The sequence below is a fragment of the Mesoplodon densirostris genome, chromosome 15 (assembly GCF_025265405.1).
Source record: "Mesoplodon densirostris isolate mMesDen1 chromosome 15, mMesDen1 primary haplotype, whole genome shotgun sequence".
Taxonomy (NCBI): domain Eukaryota; kingdom Metazoa; phylum Chordata; class Mammalia; order Artiodactyla; family Ziphiidae; genus Mesoplodon; species Mesoplodon densirostris.
In genome coordinates, this window is record NC_082675.1 from 35,782,940 (window position 1) to 35,802,492 (window position 19,553).

Below are 19,553 nucleotides of genomic sequence, written 5' to 3' on the forward strand. Positions count from 1 at the left end.
CCTGCCTCTTATATCTGTCCACTTACCTCTCCAGTCCTTTCTCTCTATGTCAACTTTTTTCCAACTCTGCATCACAATAAAGATCCTGGAATCGGACTGGCAATGCTCTCCTTTGGAGGTTGTCATAGAGGGTGGTTGACGGGGCAGGGATGAAAGTGGGGAGAAGCCAGAAACATTTACCTATGCTTTTAACTCTTACACAGCTACAACAGTGAACAAATGTAAAGACTGAATACTAACAAATTTACTAAGTCATTAAGAGTCAGACTAGCAATGTAGTCAGTGGATGGGTTTTTTTTTGTTTGTTTTGCTTTTCGTTTTTTTAATTTTTGACCTCACCATACGGCATGGGGGGCCTTAATTCCCCGACCAGGGATTGAACCTACACCCCCTGCATTGGAAGGTGGAGTCTTAACCACTGGACTACCAGGGAAGTCCCTAGTGGATGGTTTTATTGTGCTTCCAATGGCACTAACTTCAAACACCCAAGTACTTTAGTGCCACAGAATGACTAAATTCTCCCACTTGGGTTGGATATTCAGCGTGTATAACAACTGCTATGGCACTGGCTCCAACCACATTAGAACACCAGGCCACACTGGGCACACTGGGTGGATCCAGCCATGCCCCCAGTGCCACCTGCTTCCTCTATTTGAAACCTTAGTGCCTTTGGAGAACCATCTTTTTTGCCTTCACTTAGTGAGCGTCCATCTGCATCACATCTCTATCAGGTGTGAGTAAAAAGATTACAAGAGAAACTCAAGAGAAGTTCAAGAGTTCAGTCACCTTCAGTTAATACAAGAGGCAAACACACTGCTTTCCTTTCGCCTTCTTGAAGCCAGCGATATTTCTTAAGTTCTTTCTGCCACCTACACAAAAGTGGGTCTGTTTTTAAATTCTTGCAGTTCCTGAATAAAGTTAAAATGTGAATGACCACAGACCAAGAAATTCTGAGCAGACCTGTGGAAAATGGTTTAATAGACAAAGATATAGTTAGCAAAAGAGGTTGCAGGGTGAGTGCTCCCACCTCAGAGGAGAAGTGAACGGGGCAGTCCTCCACCCCCACGGCCTCTCTTTTCCCAGATTCACCCTTGACTCACTGAGAAGTATTGGGCAAGCCATGCATCAAGAAAGCTTAATGATAGGTGAGAGCATTTAGGACATTTTGTCGGATGAAGAAACAGACTCAGGTTAAATGATACCCAGGAGGTCACACAGGTAATAAGTGGCAGTTAGGGTTGGAAACTAGGTCTGCTCATTCCAAGACATGAGGGGGTAGGAAGCAGCAGCACAGTGGTCCTTCTCTGGAAGAAAGGGCTGGTGCTACCTGTTTGGATGCCTCTCTGGCTCCTAAGGATGACACAGGACAGTGGTCATAAAAGCCCTTTGCAAAAGAGAGCACTCCACACCAGGGTAAGGTACTGGTGTTATTTAAACCTATTTCCACAGAAGGCATCATCAGGAGACAAGGATGACTCATTGCCACTGACCGTTAAGCTGAGGTAAAGGGCCCAAAAAACACTGAGTGATCAGTTACAAAATGCCAAAGCATAGCACGATGGAGTCTGCGCTTGTAGTTGGCTCTCAGGCCGCCGTGAGTCAGTTCAGGTGCTTTTGATTGGTTGGTTAGAAACCAGTTGTTATTTAAAAAAAAGAGGAAAGAGAAAAGAAAATAAAGGGACTTCCCTAGTGGCACAGTGGTTATGAATCCACCTGCCAATGCAGGAGACACGGGTTCAAGCCCTGGTCCGCGAAGATGCCATATGCCGCAGAGCAACTAAGCCTGTGTGCCACAAATACTGACTGAGCCTGCGCTCTAGAGCCTGCAAGCCACAACTACTGCAGCCCGTGTGCCTAGAGCCTGTGCACCGCAACGAAGAGTAGCCCCCGCTCGCCACAACTAGAGAAAGCCTGCGCACAGCAACAAAGACCCAACGCAGCCAATAAATAAACAAATTTAAATAAATAAAGTGCAAATCTAACTATATCCTTTAAAAAAAAAAGAAAGAAAATAAATAGCTATATCACCTTCATAGCAGCTTGTAGTCACGCAAAGATGCAGGCCATCAGTGAGTAGATGGGACTCGCCCAAGAGTGCAAAGAGCACACACAGGAAGTATTTGGCTTCCTTCCTGAACAGGTTGATCAAGTTCCTTGGCATCTCTGAGCTTTCTGTTAATTGTCTTAGGGATGGGTGAGATAAAAGAATGTGTAAAGTACCTGATAGGGTTTAGCATAGATTCAGGACCCATGGGATTGATTGTATTTGTTTTGGTGAAAGTTCTTTGTAACCACAATTGTAGTTTGTTTTTACCCCTATATGGGATATATGCTTTACGGGAAAGATATTCCTCCAGTGAGGGAGGGATATATGTTTTGCAATATATATTTTTTTCTATATTCATAAGCCATCAAAGAAAGTTGCTTTCTTCGTCATAATTGAGATTGGGGGGTATTTTCAGATTGTCATCCAAAAATAATCTGAAACTGAATCTGCAACCAAATTAAACTGCTCTGATAAAAGGTGAGGAACACAGGCCTGAGGACAGCCTGAGGGCAAGGCTTCATCCAGCTGCTGGAGGGCACCTTGAACTGGCCTTAACCATTTGCTGCCCGTAAAGGGTCTTAATAGGCTGATACAGAGCTGTTGAGGAAACCTGATATGGAATGAGCACAGAATACCTGTTTCCATGGGAGTAGTAGATTTTACAAAAGAAGAACACCAGCATCAGCTTCAGCTTTAAGACTTTAAATGTGGTTCTAGGTTTACACACATTGGAGTTTTCTTATCTGCATTATGATTGTTACACATCAGTCTCTCTTTCCCTCTCAGGACCACCGCACAGTCTCAAGTACAGTGAAGTCAGGAAAACCTCCCTGGTTCTGCAGTGGAAGCCTCCGATCCACTCGGGACGGACTCCGGTCACTGGCTACTTTATGGACATGAAGGAGGCCAGTGCCAAAGAGGACCAGTGGCGAGGACTCAATGAGGCGGCTCTGAAAAACACATACCTGAAGGTAAGAGGATGCTCACAGTTTGAGAAAATCTTTTTTTTTTTTTTTTTTTTTAAAGGAAAAGGGTTCTTCTAATGAGGTTAACTTTAAAGTCAGTGAGATAAAGCAGAGCATCTCAGTGCTGGTCTGTGTCATCTGTTGGGATCCTGGTAGGACTCCATTTGGCAGTGGGTGAGGTTTTGGGGATGTTTCTGATGCTTAAAACAATTTGCTTGTAATTTGACCCAAATCCCTTTGCCTGGCTTTAGAAAATATTCCTCCTCCCTCTTCTGTCCCTCCTCCACTTACCCACCTCACATTTTTGTTACTCACAGTCTTAAGATGTTACCATTTCCAAAAGGTGACCTTCTCATTCCTACCTCGAATTTTTTTGAGGGTGTTTTTTGATTTGAGGGTGTTATTTTCATAGAGTTCACGCCTGTAAGCCTTTAACTGCTGATCCTTTTGAGTCATGGTCGGCCTTACCTCCCCTGCCCCCTCACCCCTGTGTTCACATGAGCTCTCAGGGGCCAGAGGAATGAGCTGCCTCAACCCTTGACCTTGTCCTCACCCTTCTCCATGTCACTGCCTTCCAGGTTCCTCTAGAGTGTTCCAACTGAACCAGTTTCTAACTCTATATGCCAGAGACTGTTCTGCTCTAGCCACTGACTCTCTCACTAGTACCAAATAGAAATCTCAAAAGAATGTTTCCCCCTATTGTCAGCAGTGGCATCTGGAGACCCTGAATCTACAACAAGGCCTCAGAAACTGTGGGGAATATGACTCCAGTTCTTGTTACGTACAATGAAGTGTGACTGTATGACCACAGTCAAACAGGAAGCTTCACAATGCATTCAGTGTGCAGCCTTATCTGTTGGCAGAATATGGCCCCACAGGGCGTGGGCCTTGGAGGATTTTCAGAGTATACCTGGTTTAAGAGATTTCTCTTGTCAACCTGCCACTAAAGTCCATACCATTTGTCAGCCACCCTCTGGGGTTAGGGCAGCCACTCTCTGGGGTCCCTATAAAAAGATGTAAATGTACCCTCCAGGAGAGATGACCCTTAAACCATTACATCCAACATGCCATTAACTCAGCTTCCCACATGCCAGTAAACTCTCCAGCCCCTTACAAAACCATGAGGAGATAAGGAAGGTCACATTTCGTGGGGAAGAGAAAAGGTCAAGGAAGGTCTGAAGCCTAGGATGCTGTTTGGCTGTCCAGAGAAGTCAGGAGGCCTCTAGATACAAAGACATCCACAAAGGCCAGTGTAAAACAAAGGCCGGACACATACTGGCTGATGGTGGTGTGTTCTTATGGCCAGCATGACTTCCAAATCCTCCATCTGCCATAGCACAGGATCCCAGGAGCCCGACTCACAGGAAACCAAGTGAGAGTGAGAAGCCAAGCAAAGGGGACCAAGAGCCCAGGAAAAATGAGTAGGAAGAGAAAATAATGGAGTTTAAACACATCAAAGAATGGTTAATATCGCTCATTTTTTTAAAAAAGAAAAAGAAAGGCAAATTTAGGGGAAAGAGAGAGACTGAGGTTGAGTGCCCCTCACAAACTGGAAGACGAACTTTCTGTAAGGAAATGACTTTAGAGTTTGGCCACAATTTTTTTTTTTTTTTTTTTTTTTTTTTTTTTTTGCTGTACGCGGGCCTCTCACTGCTGTGGCCTCTCCCGTTGCGGAGCACAGGCTCCGGACACACAGGCTCTGCGGCCATGGCTCGCGGGCCCAGCCGCTCCGCGGCACGTGGGATCTTCCGGGACCGGGGCACGAACCCGTGTCCCCTGCATCGGCAGGCGGACTCCCAACCACTGCGCCACCAGGGAAGCCCTGGCCACAATTTTTAAAGCAAAAATAGAATTACTGATTTTTCTGATTATAAAACAGATGCATGCTTATGATGACAAATTCAAGCAGTAAAGGCATAAAGAAGAAAAGTAGAGATGTCCTATAGTCCCCATACCCATTTTGATGTGGAGTCACTTTTCCGGGTGTTTCGTATTCAGAAAAGTTTCAGCCCTGAAATGGAGAAAAAATGTGCATGTTAAAAAGTTTAATCTGTCAAATTTAAGTGAGGAAAGGACATATAGCTCCAGGAACAGGAGATTTTAGCACCATGGCACTGGAACATAATGGCCTAACCGGTTTCTGCCAGAAGCACTCCCATTCACGTTAGCACTGAGTGTCTAGGGGTTCCTAGAGAGAGTGTAAGATGCATTACTATCCACCAAAAGGTTTAACCAACAGAGCTCATGCTTCCTTCTTGACTGGTAATTACAATCTGCTGAGACAATGTGGTGAGAGGGACTGAATAATTGGAAGGGGTGGGGGATATAGATAATGCATCTCTAGTGCTTTAAGCCAGCAGTCATTGCCCCTGCGGTGATGGAAGAGTGGAGGGGTGTGCCTGTCACCTCAGTGACTAGACACTAGGATGTGGATTCACTTCCTGTGCCGTGTTGGCAGAAATCTGACTCACAGCCACATATTACCTAAGTGGCAGGTGCAGATGTGGCAGGTACCTGGCAACTGGTCTATTTTTATCACAACAAGGAAATGTTTCTGCTCCTTTCTGTAGATCCACAGTTGCCTGGCATTATTTCTAAGTATAGAATTTAAATACATCAAACTCTTTTTTTTTTATTAGTTTCTGCTTTATAACAAAGTGAATCAGTCATACATATACATCTGTTCCCATATCCCTTCCCTCTTGCGTCTCCCTCCCTCCCACCCTCCCTATCCCACCCCTCCAGGTGGTCACAAAGCACCGAGCTGATCTCCCTGTGCTATGCGGCTGCTTCCCACTATCTATCTACCTTACGTTAAATACATCAAACTCTTATGCATTTAGCCTGTGCCTAATTTCATTTATGGATTAAAATTCATTTCAAAAATCCATTAGCTCCAGTGAAAGTTATCACTATATAAGTAGTGACATTCTGTTACCATAAACACAGTACAATTAAATAATTAGATTAAAACCCCAACAATTTAATACATAGCTCATCTAAATACATGGTCACAAACACTTCGCTTAGTTGAATAAGTATATTCTAGCTTTGTTTGATTTAAATCCCATTTTGGCTGTTAATCTCCATCACAACACTATGGGAGAAAATTGTGCCCTTTGTGTGTAATAAACTTCTTAAAATACAATATAGCTTTTAAAAGTCACATGTTCTAAAAAGGAAAAGATCATTTTTGTAAAATATTGACAGTATTTGTAATACTAATGAGACTGTGTTGAACCCAAAGAAAGTCACAAAAAATTATGAAGTGGGACTGTTGTATAAAAACATATTATATATGTTTTTTACTTCTCTTATGCTCTTGTAACTCTAGCTTGGTGGCACACATATAATATAGGTCCTCAGCAAACATCTTCTTGATAATTAAAAATGTGAGGATTTGGGGCTTCCCTGGTGGCACAGTGGTTGAGAGTCCGCCTGCTGATGCAGGGGACATGGGTTCATGCCCCGGTCTGGGAAGATCCCACAAGCCACGGAGCGGCTAGGCCCATGAGCCATGGCCGCTGAGCCTGCGCGTCCGGAGCCTGTGCTCTGCAACGGGAGAGGCCACAACAGTGAGAGGCCCGTGTACCGCAAAAAAAAAAAAAAAAAAAAAAAGTGAGGATTTGGAATTTGAATATATTTGACTATTCACAAATTACTAAAATTCACAATCATGTTAATTGCTTGTCTGTTTTTTTTTAAAGATTTTATCGTTTTTAAAAAATTTATGTATTTATGTGTTTATTTTTGGGTTGGGTCTTCATTGCTGCACGTGGGCTTTCTCTAGTTGCAGCGAGTGGGGGCTACTTTTCATTGCAGTGTGCAGGCTTATTGTGGTGGCTTCTCTTGTTGCAGAGCACGGGCTCTAGGCACATGGGCTTCAGTAGTTGTGGCATGCAGGCTCAGTAGTTGTGGCTTGTGGGCTCCAGAGTGCAGGCTCAGTAGTTGTGGAGCACGGGCTCAGTTGCTCCGCAGCATGTGGGATCCTCCCAGACCAGGGCTCAAACCCATGTCCCCTGCATTGGCAGGCGGATTCCCAACCACTGTGCCACCAGGGAAGTCCCTGCTTGTCTGTTTAGTGAGAAATAGCTGTATTATATTTATAGGGACAATTTTTGTTTGTTTTTGTTCTAGTGCTTTAACATGCTTTTAAACAAATAGAAAGTGATCCATGATCTGTGATCTGTGCTTGTAATTCCCCTCTCTTATCAGAAATTTTATCTGAAATTATTCATGGAATGTCTCAAAAGGACCAGGAAAAAAAGGGCAGCATATAAGCTCTTCTGAGCACTTTGTAATTTGTCTTTTGACCAAAGAATAAGGTGGCTAACTCCTTTAAAGCATACCTGTATCAGTCTTCTGTTTCTGATGCTGGTGGCCATTAAATTATCTAAAAAAGAAACAGCATCTGAGTTTCAAGGGATCTTGGAAATGTCTACTTACACATGGTACAGAGAGAAGAAAGCCTTAGCTGAAGCCACACACAGTCTTTGACAGAATGAAGTTCAGAACCCAAGTCCTGTGCCCTTTGTGCTGTATGATTGTATTGCCACCACAGAGGAAGGACACTTCTGTTCAAATGACACAAAGCACCCATCACTTCTATACCTGCTTCTTCCAGGTGCAAGGCCTCAAAGAGGGTGTCAGCTATGTGTTCCGAGTCCGAGCCATAAACCAGGCAGGTGTCGGGAAGCCATCTGACCTTGCTGGGCCTGTTGTGGCAGAAACCCGTCCAGGTGGGCTTTTACTTTTTCGTTAATCTCATCTGTGTAAGATACCAAAGGTAACATTCAACCTTACTTCTATGCTTTTCCTCATTTTCAAAATCATCACTGTATGCTAGCCAAATGATTGATAAGCATGACCGTAGGATATGACAATCATTTACCCCATCACAGGACCTTAGGGCAGGGGTGAGTCAGGTTTGAAGTGGTCCAGGGCTACTCTGGTTCATACTTAAAAACAGGGAAGTTCTTGATCAAATTATGCTTCCTGCACCAACTGTTTAAAACATACGTTCCTGGGACGTTATTCCTATTATACTATGGCCATTAATTCCCACAAGAATATTTTCCCATCACAGAGGAAGCTGGAACAGCCCAGGTAGCAAGCATGATCCTTAAACAAAAGTAGGATTTATATAATTGTAGCTACTAAATTAAACCAGGGGACAGAAAACTTTTTCTGTGAAGGGCCAGATAGTAAATATTTTCAACTCTACGGTTATATGGTCTCTGTAACAATCCTCAACTCTGCTGTGGCACAAAAGCAGCCACAGATAATACATAAATTAGTGAGCATGGCTATGTGCCAATAAAACTTTATTGTGCTTGATATATGCATTATGTAATATGATACATTACATGCATTATGAAATTTGAATTATAACTAGTTTCAGGTCTTGAAATATTAATCCTCTTTTTATTTTTAAAAGCTGTTTAAAAATGTAAAAACCATTCTTAGCTTGCAGGCCGTACAAAAAAAGGCAATGGGCCAGATTTAGCCCACAAGCCATAGTTTGCTGACCCCTGGATTAAACTAACAGCGGTCCTAAATGAATGATCTATAGAGTTGAGGCAGCCTCACTTCCCAGTTTCAAGATGCCATGATTGGACTAGGAAAGACAGTCTTTCCCTTTGTTATGTGAACAAAGTTTACAGTGTTCACTGTGCAAGTAGTTTCAGATCATTATATAATACTTATTTTGTCATTTAATCTCCTTTTCAAAGTTATAAATTTCAGTTCATTAAAGTTACATGAAAGAAATCACTGGAAATGAAAGAGGATTTAAAAAAGTATTAATCAGTTATTTTAAGTTTATATTCATTCTAGTCCAAGCACTCTCACTTTAATCCATTCCTACTTTCAGACTGAAATAAAGAGCAGATATATAATGTAATATTTGTTTTTATGATGAGAAAAGAATGTAAACACAGAAAACTCTGCTCTCACTTCATGCTGCTTGAAAAGAATATCTAATGTATCCTTTGAGGAAGTACCTGCCCCTTTCATCCTATTATTTCATGAACTGCTTTCATCTGCTCCTGTAACTACCCTCTAGCACCAGGTACGACAGAAGTGACCTTCTTGTACCAAAGTGTGGTAGGTGTGTCTGGACAGAGTGCCATACCTCATATAAGTACTCTTTGCAAAACTTCATGAGAAAATAGAAAAATGCTAGGGACCCAAATGCCAGGTAAAAGGTGACACACGAATACATGAGGACACACATTCCTATAGAAATCAGACCCTTCAGGTGCCAACTGTGCAGATATATAGGGTGCCAATAGACATGCAGAAGAGCCCAACTATGAGGCTGCCCTTGTAAGAACATTTAGATTATTACACAAATAAACTATCTAGTCACTGATAGGTTAAAAGCACCCTTTAAGCAGTGGAACCCAAACCTGATTGACTAAAGAAAGCTTAAATTGATTTCCTGTTTTCTCATCAATAACCCTTGGAATGGCAGGTGGCCAGTCAGGACATTAGTAAAGCCACCACGGTGGAAACTCTACCATCAGAAAGGAGTCTGCTGGTGAGCTCCTGGGGGAGAGTTTTGTTTCACTGGTTTGTTCACTGGAACAAGGCACCCAAAGTCATTCTGTGGCCATTCCATTCCCAGAATATAACTACAAACAGCAGCTGCAGATTAAACAGCAGCAGATTAACCCGCTCAGGAACCACTGGCTCAAGCCTAGGAAAAAATCCTGGGAGGCACAGAGTCAAGATGCTTGACCTGAAGCATCGCCATGAAGGAGCCCAAACCCAGGACACTGGGGCAGGTTCCATATGCAACAGACACATTCATTCCTGCACTATGTGTTTCCTGAACACCTACTTCATGCCAGGTGCTGTGTGGGCACCACGAGTAGAGTAATGTGACATTGTCACCGCCCACTGAGCTTATGAGCTAGTGGAAAAACAGTTTACAGCACGGCATGATGAGAGCTTAGAGGTTCACAAAATATTTCGCATAGATGAATAGGCTATAAACAGGTGTTAAGGCTTTAAAAATCCCTGTAAAAACGTGTATGTAGCCTAAGGTTGTCTGAATTTATTAACTTTATTAAATACCAATATATTACTTTTAACCATGTATTTATTTTATGCTAAAATGTTTGGGGCCGGGGTTGGCGGGGGGTGGGATCTGTTATCAGTTTCAAGGTTTGGAACGTGAAACTTGGATTGCTATTTCAGAAGAACCACTCCTTTTGGAACACATTACTAAAATTTCAGATAGAGAATAAAGCTTATCATGTAACAGCAAACCTTAAATACACCTAACAAGATACCTCGAGTGCAATTTGAATTCCAGTTAAAAGTTAACCTAATCCACTGGGGTTGGTAGGGTGACTGGTTTCCCTTTGAAGTTGACGAAAATGCCAGCAGATGTAGCTCAGCCACTACTGCAAAGTCTGATCGTGCTGGTAATGAGGATCAAAACGAACTAAGTGTGCCGTGCCTTACCGAGAAATCTAGTAGCTAAACAAGCCTGTAAGAAGAATAAGCTGGAAAATATTTAGAGTAGATTTGTTGGTACATGAGAGGCACTTCTAGTCTTGATATTTGATATTTTTCAAACAGTATCTATGTTGATTGTATCAGGTCTGGGCTGTAGGTGGAGACAAAGTGAACCAGATCAGATGGGAGGCAAGAGAGAGACCTGCCAAGGTGTGGCAGGTGATCTGGAGGGCAACAAGTAACTGGCAGAGCAGGCTGCAGGTGTTCTTACCTGAGACCCAGCAGCAGGCAGGAGAACTGAGGTGAGGGGCAGGAGAACCCAGACCCAGGCAGAGTTCCGAGCAGGAACTGAGTTATTGGAAGTTAGGACTTCTCACCGAGAGCAAGGCAGGTTAGAAGAACGGGGCTCCAGAAGGAATAATGAGCTGGGATTGAGTTGACAACCTACTAACCAATCCCAGTTTCTGAAAATTGATCGGTTATAGAACCTGGTAGGGCTGAGAATGCTCAGTGGCCTTGAGGTGGAGCTTTGAAGGATTCTGAAGCAGGAAGACAGACTGACTATTAAAGATTAGCTCAACTGGCTAATTTAGAAAACTTCACTTATATTTGCTCACTATCTGCTCTCTTTCACCCATTAGCAAAGTAGTTTTCAACCTTGACAGTACATTGCATTAGAATCATGCCAGGAACTTTTTGAAAATTCTGACTCCATTCTAGACTACTCCAGACCAATTAAATCAGAGTCTCCAGGGCTGAGCCTGGGCATAGGTTCATTTTTCTTTGTTTGTTTAACTCCTTGGGTAATTCAAGTATGAAATTCAAGGTTTATGAACTGTGCATTAGATTGTGGGCTCCTTCAAAATAGGAACTTTGTTTTCTCTCTATATGTCGATAGCCTAGTACCTGGTGTATAGATGAAAAAAATAATGAATGGCTACCATGTTTTGGCGAGAGAGTGTGACTCTGTTTTGCAGCCACAGCGTGTAAACCTAACCCTAGTATCTCGTAATGAACGCCCTGGTTGTGAAGGGTGAGTTGGGAGAGGCCCAGTGGAGGTCCTGATGTAGCACCAGGGCCGCTGGTGGGTCAGCCAGCGGTCCTGTCTTCCACATAGGGGACCTCAGCGTTACACGCAGCCGATTACATTTGTTCACTTCTGTCTGCTTCTGTTCTGTCCCACTCTCCAGTGGTTTTAAACACCACACACACACACACGCACACACACACACACACACACTCATGCACACCATGGAGAAGGACAAAGAATAAAACTTATAAAAGTGACCTATTAATGCAGATATAAAAGACTAAATTATATGATAAAATTCTCACATCGAATTATGAAATGTGTGGGAAGATGAATTCCCACTTTTAAATTTTATCTTTTTTTTTTTTTTTTTTTTGCGGTACGCGGGCCTCTCACCGTTGTGGCCTCTCCCGTTGCGGAGCACGGGCTCCGGACGCGCAGGCTCAGCGGCCATGGCTCACGGGCCCAGCCGCTCCGTGGCATGTGGGATCTTCCCGGACCAGGGCACGAACCCGTGTCCCCTGCATCGGCAGGCGGACTCTCAACCACTGCGCCACCAGGGAAGCCCTTTATCTTTTTTTAAAATCATTATTTGGAAGGGAGAGAAAAGTGGGCTGGAGTTAATTTCCAAAAAGTTCATTTTAGCCCTGGGCCGTACTTTAACCCATTCACTTACTGGGGGTAGTGGCAAGCCTGGAGGGACCATTAAAATGCCATTCCAGCAATCCATTATTCCTCTATGTCCTCATGAAGGATTTGTTAGGGTTGGGGCAGCTGACTAGAGACAACTCTTCTTAATTCCTTTTCAGACCAGAATTATCTCCTTCGTTTTCTATAGCCAAATCTCCTCTGCTTTTAACCGAATTCTTCATATTCTTGAATAGGTTCAAAGGTTGTTTTTGAGAAAACTCTGCGGGAAAGTGAGATGGCCTTTCATCTAGATGAGAATATCCATAGGGATTCCATTACTTTGACAGCAGAACATCAAACTTGCTGCCTGCCTGTTAAATATCAGAACCATTCTGCTCATGTTTTAGTCAAATTTAGTGAATGTGTCTCTTTAGACATTTATGAGTTCAACCATGGATTGACAGCAGCTCAGTGCTTGGCAAAAACTCAGGCTGTGGGACATTCTAAAAAGAAAATTTGAGGGTGTTGTAGCTGCACCTGTTTCACTCTGACGCTGCACCAGGTTAATCTCCACAGGTGTAGTTGTGGACTAGCCTGGGGCCTCTTAGAAATGCTGTCATTACATTGCTCTTGGTTTTCCTAGAGCACTTATAAAAAGAATCATCCATTTCAGTGTCATGTATCTTTTGTAAAATCTCACTAGAATTTTTTGCCCATGATGTATCCAGGATCCCTTCATTTAAGGAACGCCACTATTAATTCCTCTTAGATTTTAATATGTGGAAAAAATATCCTTTCCAGATTAACATAATTACCTTCTTTATTACACAAAGAGGAATCTATGAATCTATGTATTTTCCAAAAATGACTTCCTCTATATATAAACCCAGAATGCAGGAAGAGTCTACCTTTTTTCCAAGGCAACTTCAATTCCATTTCCCACTATAGATATTATTATAAAATACTTGGTCTACTGAGTCACTCTCTAAAAACACTTTTATTCAAAGAACTATGTTAACCAATTAATTAAAGCTGAAAAGTAACAGAATTTGAATTTGAAAAGCCATGTTGAAAGAGTATGAGAGAATTAACATTGTAATTCATGTGACAAATAGGGAACAAGCTATAACTTGTTGCCATAATCATTTTAAGACAATAACCTTGTTTTATATTTATACAGTTGAAACTGTGTTCTTTCTTTGTAATAGTAAGTTATTTTGACTAAACATTATTTTCTAAAGAGAATTTTTGTGGAGCGTAAGAAATATGCCTAGAAAACTAGTATTCCAATTATTTTCAGTAAATTTTACTTTTCAAAATCTTGTGATTATGATCACTTTCAGAGCGACACTTTCAGCCAGTTGACAGCATCACTGTTTGTCAGGAAGGAGATCAAGCTTTAAATTCTGAGCATAAGTAGGAAACCCACTGCGACTAGAATGTTTTCTTTGTTGGGTTTTTTTTAATCTTGTCTGTTTATCAAAATATTGGTGTTATGCTTAAGCTTTAATAAGACTAGTTCCAATAAAATAAACATTGCAATTCTAAACTGACATTTCTCATTTGAATCTGTTTTTTCAGTCCATACATATTTACACAGGCCTGGCATGTGTAAATATGTATGGAAAATATGAAAGACAAAAGCCCTGCCCTTGTAGAATTTAACCCTGTTCTTGATAAAATAAACAACCAGTGCAACTTTTTGAAAACTGAAAATTAATCAAATATTCATCTTAATGAGTATTTGATTTTTAAAACTGAAGTATGGAAGAGAGTTTTAATTTTTTCCCTTTATTTGAATAAATCAACAAATAGCACCCATCATAGCCACAATTATGTGAGCATAAATTGAGGAAATGTTTATGCCTCTCTTTTATCCACTACAGGTATTGTCTACCATGTCCTGATTTGATATGATTAATCAAGGAAAGCTGCACAGATGAGCACACTCAGATACTAGTTGACTTTACATCTAATTTCTACTTTTTATTTTGCCCCTCCAGGCAATTACTTAATTTCAAATCACAAATTTTGATCTAAGACTTTCAAAACATACCATGTTGTTTTCCAAAAGTATAAATTATTACATTTTTTTACATTAGAACCCAGCTACAAAGTAATGATGTAAAACTCATAGGTTAAAGTGGAAACACACATATTGCCTGGGACTTAAAAATAACATCTTTTGTTTCATCTCATACTGTCACAAAAGATCTCCAAGTACTTTACAAAAATTAATTGCCCAGAATAATTCAGTGAGGCAGCTCTATATCCTTCTCTTAATAGCTGAGGCAATTGAGACAGCAACTGAGCAGGGTTTTTCTATTCTCTAAGTTGCATGGGTTTGGGACCAAATCTGGTCATTCAGAAACCTGAAAAACGTATTGTTTTAAATACCCAGTAGTTCCATTTACCTGAGAATTTACTGCTAGAGCATCAATTATTTAAAATTTCATTCTAAGACTCTGTGATGAAAATTCTCGTAAAATAGGTTACACATTTCAGTACCTACCTTTCATACTTCCTGGATGCAATATACTTAATCTCATTTACCTTTTTCTGTATGACTCAGAGCCATAAGTATCCACCTTATTTATTGCCCAGTGTTACAATATAGTGACGTCTTATGGGGTGAGGAGCTGTTTGTCCCTCTACTAAATAATGTCTTTGTGCCTGCTTTTTAGTTTTCTGCTTCCTCTCCTGCTGTCATTTTCCTGATGATAGTGGCTTCTTACTTTCCTCTCTTTTTGGGTTCAATCTACTGAGAGAAACTGACCAACTAAGCTTGTTAGATTCAGCTCAAGCTAAGTAGAGATTCCAAGTGACGGTCTATGGAATTCACCAGTGAGTGTTCAACAATACTAGTGCGTGGACTTTGTCACATCAGCACTGGCTCTTAGAGACTTGTTTTCATTACTTCTTGGTCTTGGGCAAGATTCCAAATGAGTGAAGTGTTACGGTACAAAGGTTATCCATGTAATTGAGAGAAAAGCCAAGCTAATTATATTGTTCATATGCTTTCCGTTTTATGACTCCTTTGTAGAAAAGTCAAATCTTTCACTTTAGTAAAAATCAAGACTCTTAAGCTAAGCAATATTTTTTTCTGCTGTAAACTTAAGTCATACCTCCAACATAATAAACAGCAGGCATATGGATGATTCACTTCCTTTTTAAAGAGATTACAAATAAACCAATGAATGATTAATATGAACAATCTGTCATGCCTCCAAAATAGTTATTATGTAAATAGCAAGAAAGGTTTAGTCAACTTCATTACTTCTCCTTTCCTCTTTATAACAATACAGATATTCAGAAAATTTTCCATTTATACTCTCTGTGATTCAGTTATGCTAACTGTGTATTATAATACCATCTAAACCTCAGCATTCTTAAGTGTCAGTCTTTTCTTAAATAACTTGTTCGTTATTTGTTATACAACAATGTTATACATTAATCCTAATGTAAGGATTAGTCATGTGTTACTGGGAATAGAAATAAAACATGGTCTGTGACTTCCAATGGAGTAGACACAACCCTTAAAAGTAATACATGGGGGACATTTCACTTAGGAAAAATTAAATCTTTAATTGATCTTTATTTCTGTTTATCTATATAGCCAAATGTGAAAATAACCCTTTATTTTTTAAAAAGTAATTTTTTAAAATCTCCTAGAATTAGTCTTCTCTAAGTTTTCTATGTGTTAAAAATCACTTTTTGGAGGTTTACAGTTGAAGCACACACTACTATCAATAAGGACACAAATTAGACCAACTTCCAGGCTTAGGAACCAACATCCTAATGTCACCAATCACTCTTTAGGCACTCGTTTTATTTTGCTCTTCACCTGGGAGGAGTCCTGAAATTGTTTTTCCCCTGACAAGTTTTATTGAATGATGCAATCTAGAAGAGAAAATCTTTCATCACTTGGGAAGTATCTACTGAAAGGGTTTTTTTTATACTTAAAAAAAAATAAAGCTATACCTTTCTGAAATTAAATATAGTTTTCCTAATGTATGGAAACAAACTAAGTGTAGACTGGTAATTGAATGAATGGCAATTTGAGAAGAGCATTTTACCGTTTAAATTGGATTTAGGCAGAGATGTGAACATTTTATATGCTATACACACTCTTTGAATTGCTATATTGAATGCAGATGTAATTTATTATAACCCTCAAAAAACATCCCTCAAAACATTAACTTAGGGCTTCCCTGGTGGTGCAGTGGTTGAGAGTCTGCCTGCCGATGCAGGGGACGTGGGTTCGTGCCCCAGTCCGGGAGGATCCCACATGCCGCGGAGCGGCTGGGCCTGTGAGCCATGGCCGCTGAGCCTGCACATCCGGAGCCTGTGCTCTGCAATGGGAGAGGCCACAACAGTGAGAGGCTCCTCGTACCGCAAAAAAAACAAAACAAAACAAAAAAACATTAACTTATTGTTTTCTTTTAAAATCCAAAAACTAATCTTGAAACATTTGAATCTCTTGAAATTCATTTCCATAAAGTTCAATAACAATCATTTCTAGGTTTCTATTGTTCTAATCTAGAATGGCATCTTTAGATTAATTTATGATTACCTGATCAGCAGAACTTGTTTCCATGGAGTTTTTTTTTCATTCTTAAATGATTTACAAACTTTGAACACGTGAATATAGGCAGTTCTTACTACCTCTACTTTCTCCCCTTCAATTTCCCTTTGGTTTCTTTATCTCTTATCTATCCTTTCTTGATGACTAGTTAGATATGGGTAATACTGAAGCAAAAGTCATGAGTTAGGCCCTGATAAGGACCATTCAACTTTCCTTTCTCCCAAGGCTGCCTTGTCCTTCTTATTATGGTCAACATACTCCAGTAACTATCCCACGGGTCACATCAACCAATTTTCTTCAGCCGTGAACAAACAGTACTGTGCATGGTGTTAGCACTACCTAAGAAACATGGTACATTCATTTAATTCTGTCACAACACAAAAGTTAAATTGTAGCAGGGTTGTCAGTTGCAGTGAGCAGTTGGGGCTTTTCGCTTGCACAGGCTCAATGCCCTGCTTTAAGGCTACAGTAAAGGATCCCAAGGTAAGGAATTATTACGTGATTGACTTCTACCAGGAACTATCAGTGCCTTGTTTTTGATCTTCTAGGAACCAAAGAGATTGTTGTAAATGTGGATGATGATGGAGTCATTTCCTTGAACTTCGAATGTGATCAGATGGCTCCAAGTTCTGAGTTCACCTGGTCCAAAGATTATGTCCTCACGGAGGAGTCTCCACGATTAGAGGTTGAAAGCAAAGGCAACAAGTACGCACTGTTTCAATCCTAACTATGGGTCTCCTTTTCATGAAAGGAGGATGAAGTACGCTTTCCATTTCAAATAAGAGAATGAAATCACAAATATTTTATCACTGGAAATGTAAAAAGTGATAACCAGTATAAACCTTAGAAAATAACAATCCTTATAAAATACTTTTCACATTAGTCCATTTAAAGTATTTTCTCATATGTATCTCACTGTCGACTGAAAAAATAATGCACAACGTGAGAGTTATGACTTAAGTTTTATTTGGGTCAAAATGAGGACAATAGCCCAGGAGACAGCATCAGTCAGCTCTGAGGAACTGCTCCGAAAAGGTTAGGAGGAAAGTCAGTAGAGAAGTGATTTCGGTGAAGGGGGAAACGTGAAGTCAAAGCACATGTTTTGGCAGAAGCTTGCTGCTAGTCACAAGGAGCTGATGTCTCCATCAATTATTTTAGTGCTTTTCTAGATATGAGAAGATACAAGAAACTGGGCTCAAAAAATCTTCTCCTGAGAAATACCTAACTATCTGAAGGCCTGTTCTGCCAGTTTTTCCAGAGCACAGAGGGCCTCATTCCTGAACTCCTTTCAGGGTGTGTTGAAGGTCAGCGACTGAAGTGGCTAATGACTTCATCCTTGTAGAAGCAGATGGCGAGCAGCAGTTTTTAGTTGGCATCGTTTATGATGTAAGAAAAGCTTTAATTGGCATAAAAGTGAACTTCAAAGATGATTCTCATTATTCTACAGAATTTTGAAATCTTAAATAATGGTGAGGGTGCTTATGGGGAGGGGTTAAGGAAGAACTTGCTGATTCAAGTTATGGTAAATTCAATGGATTGGGTATAATCTGTTCTGCTTTTTTCACCACCACTTGTGAGCGACACAATACTGTACTGGAAAGAACTCTGTATGGGAAGCACAGGAGAGCTGAGCTCTAGTCCCAGCTCTACCAGGAGCCGGCTGTGTGACCTGGGGCAGCTTTTAATTACACGGACCTTGGATTTCTTTTTCTGTAAAATAGAAGTGAGTGAAGGAGATTAATTTTATGATCTGTTACTTCCTTTCAGCCTCAAGATTTCTTTTTATTTCACCTTATTTATCAAGCTTCATATCTTTATAGTGCCAACCAGATTGGATTATATTTGGTAAAGCAAAATATTCCTAAGTATTATTTCTATTACAAAAGCCCAATATAGCTCAAAAATAAAAGAAAGAAATAGTAATTTTGTTGGAAAACAGCAAGGAAATACTGAATATATTAATAATTAAAAGACGTTCTGCTGTAACTATGCTGTAAGGTCCTTGAAGTGAAACATAATTTTGGTCAAAGGAAAGACAATCAAACTATAAATTTTTTTTCCTTGACTAACCTATAAATGTTTGGGTGATCTGAGACCCTGACCAGCAATGTGACTCACCAAAGTTAGAAAACAAAGCGAACTAGACCACTGACCATTCATTCATTCGTTCCACAAGTATTCATTAGGCACATATTATGTGCTAGACAAGGTATGGAGGGCGGAGGACACAACAGTGGACAAAACAGATCTCGTCCCAAAAGGCATTCAGTGGAGGTATATAGTTAATGAACTAGGCAATACCGATGCCATGTGATAACCTCCATAACAGGAAGTGCAGGGTTGACATAAGAGAGGCATCGGGAGGTTCTGCCCTGTGAAGTAGAGAAATTTCAGGCTGCCCAGCAAGGGTTGATCAGCTAAAAATATCTTTATTTGGGATGTGCATCGATGTGCATCATAGCTTGGGGATGGGAGATTTGTACCAGCTCCCCCTCCCGTCACCATCAGCCCATAGGAGGAGGTCAGGAAAGTCTTCCCAGAAGCAGCAAGAATGAGTGGACTTTAGATCAGCAAGGGGGACAGAGCAAGTGCTCCACGTGAAGGGAGCGGACGTGCAAATGCCTAGAGACCGGGCAGGGTGCAGGTCCTCAGACCCCACAGGGCCTCTCTTCTTATAAAATTATTCTGTTCTGAAGGACGAAAATGACCTTCAAAGACCTCGGGATGGAAGACTTGGGCATCTACTCCTGCGATGTAACAGACACTGATGGAATAGCAGCAAGCTACGTGATAGATGAGGAAGGTAAGTGAAAAATCAGTTCATTCACG

At 40.8% G+C, this 19,553-nt stretch overlaps 1 protein-coding gene across 1 annotated transcript in view; it reads left to right on the forward strand.

The window, feature by feature from the left end:
* The window catches only part of MYOM1 (myomesin 1), a 139,081-nt gene that overhangs the window by 94,277 nt on the left and 25,251 nt on the right, over window positions 1–19,553 (forward strand). The window contains exons 21-24 of the mRNA XM_060118589.1: window positions 2,834–3,018; window positions 7,637–7,751; window positions 17,273–17,429; window positions 19,421–19,527. Of these exons, the coding sequence (XP_059974572.1) occupies window positions 2,834–3,018; window positions 7,637–7,751; window positions 17,273–17,429; window positions 19,421–19,527 (564 nt within the window). The remainder of the gene's footprint in view (window positions 1–2,833; window positions 3,019–7,636; window positions 7,752–17,272; window positions 17,430–19,420; window positions 19,528–19,553) is intronic.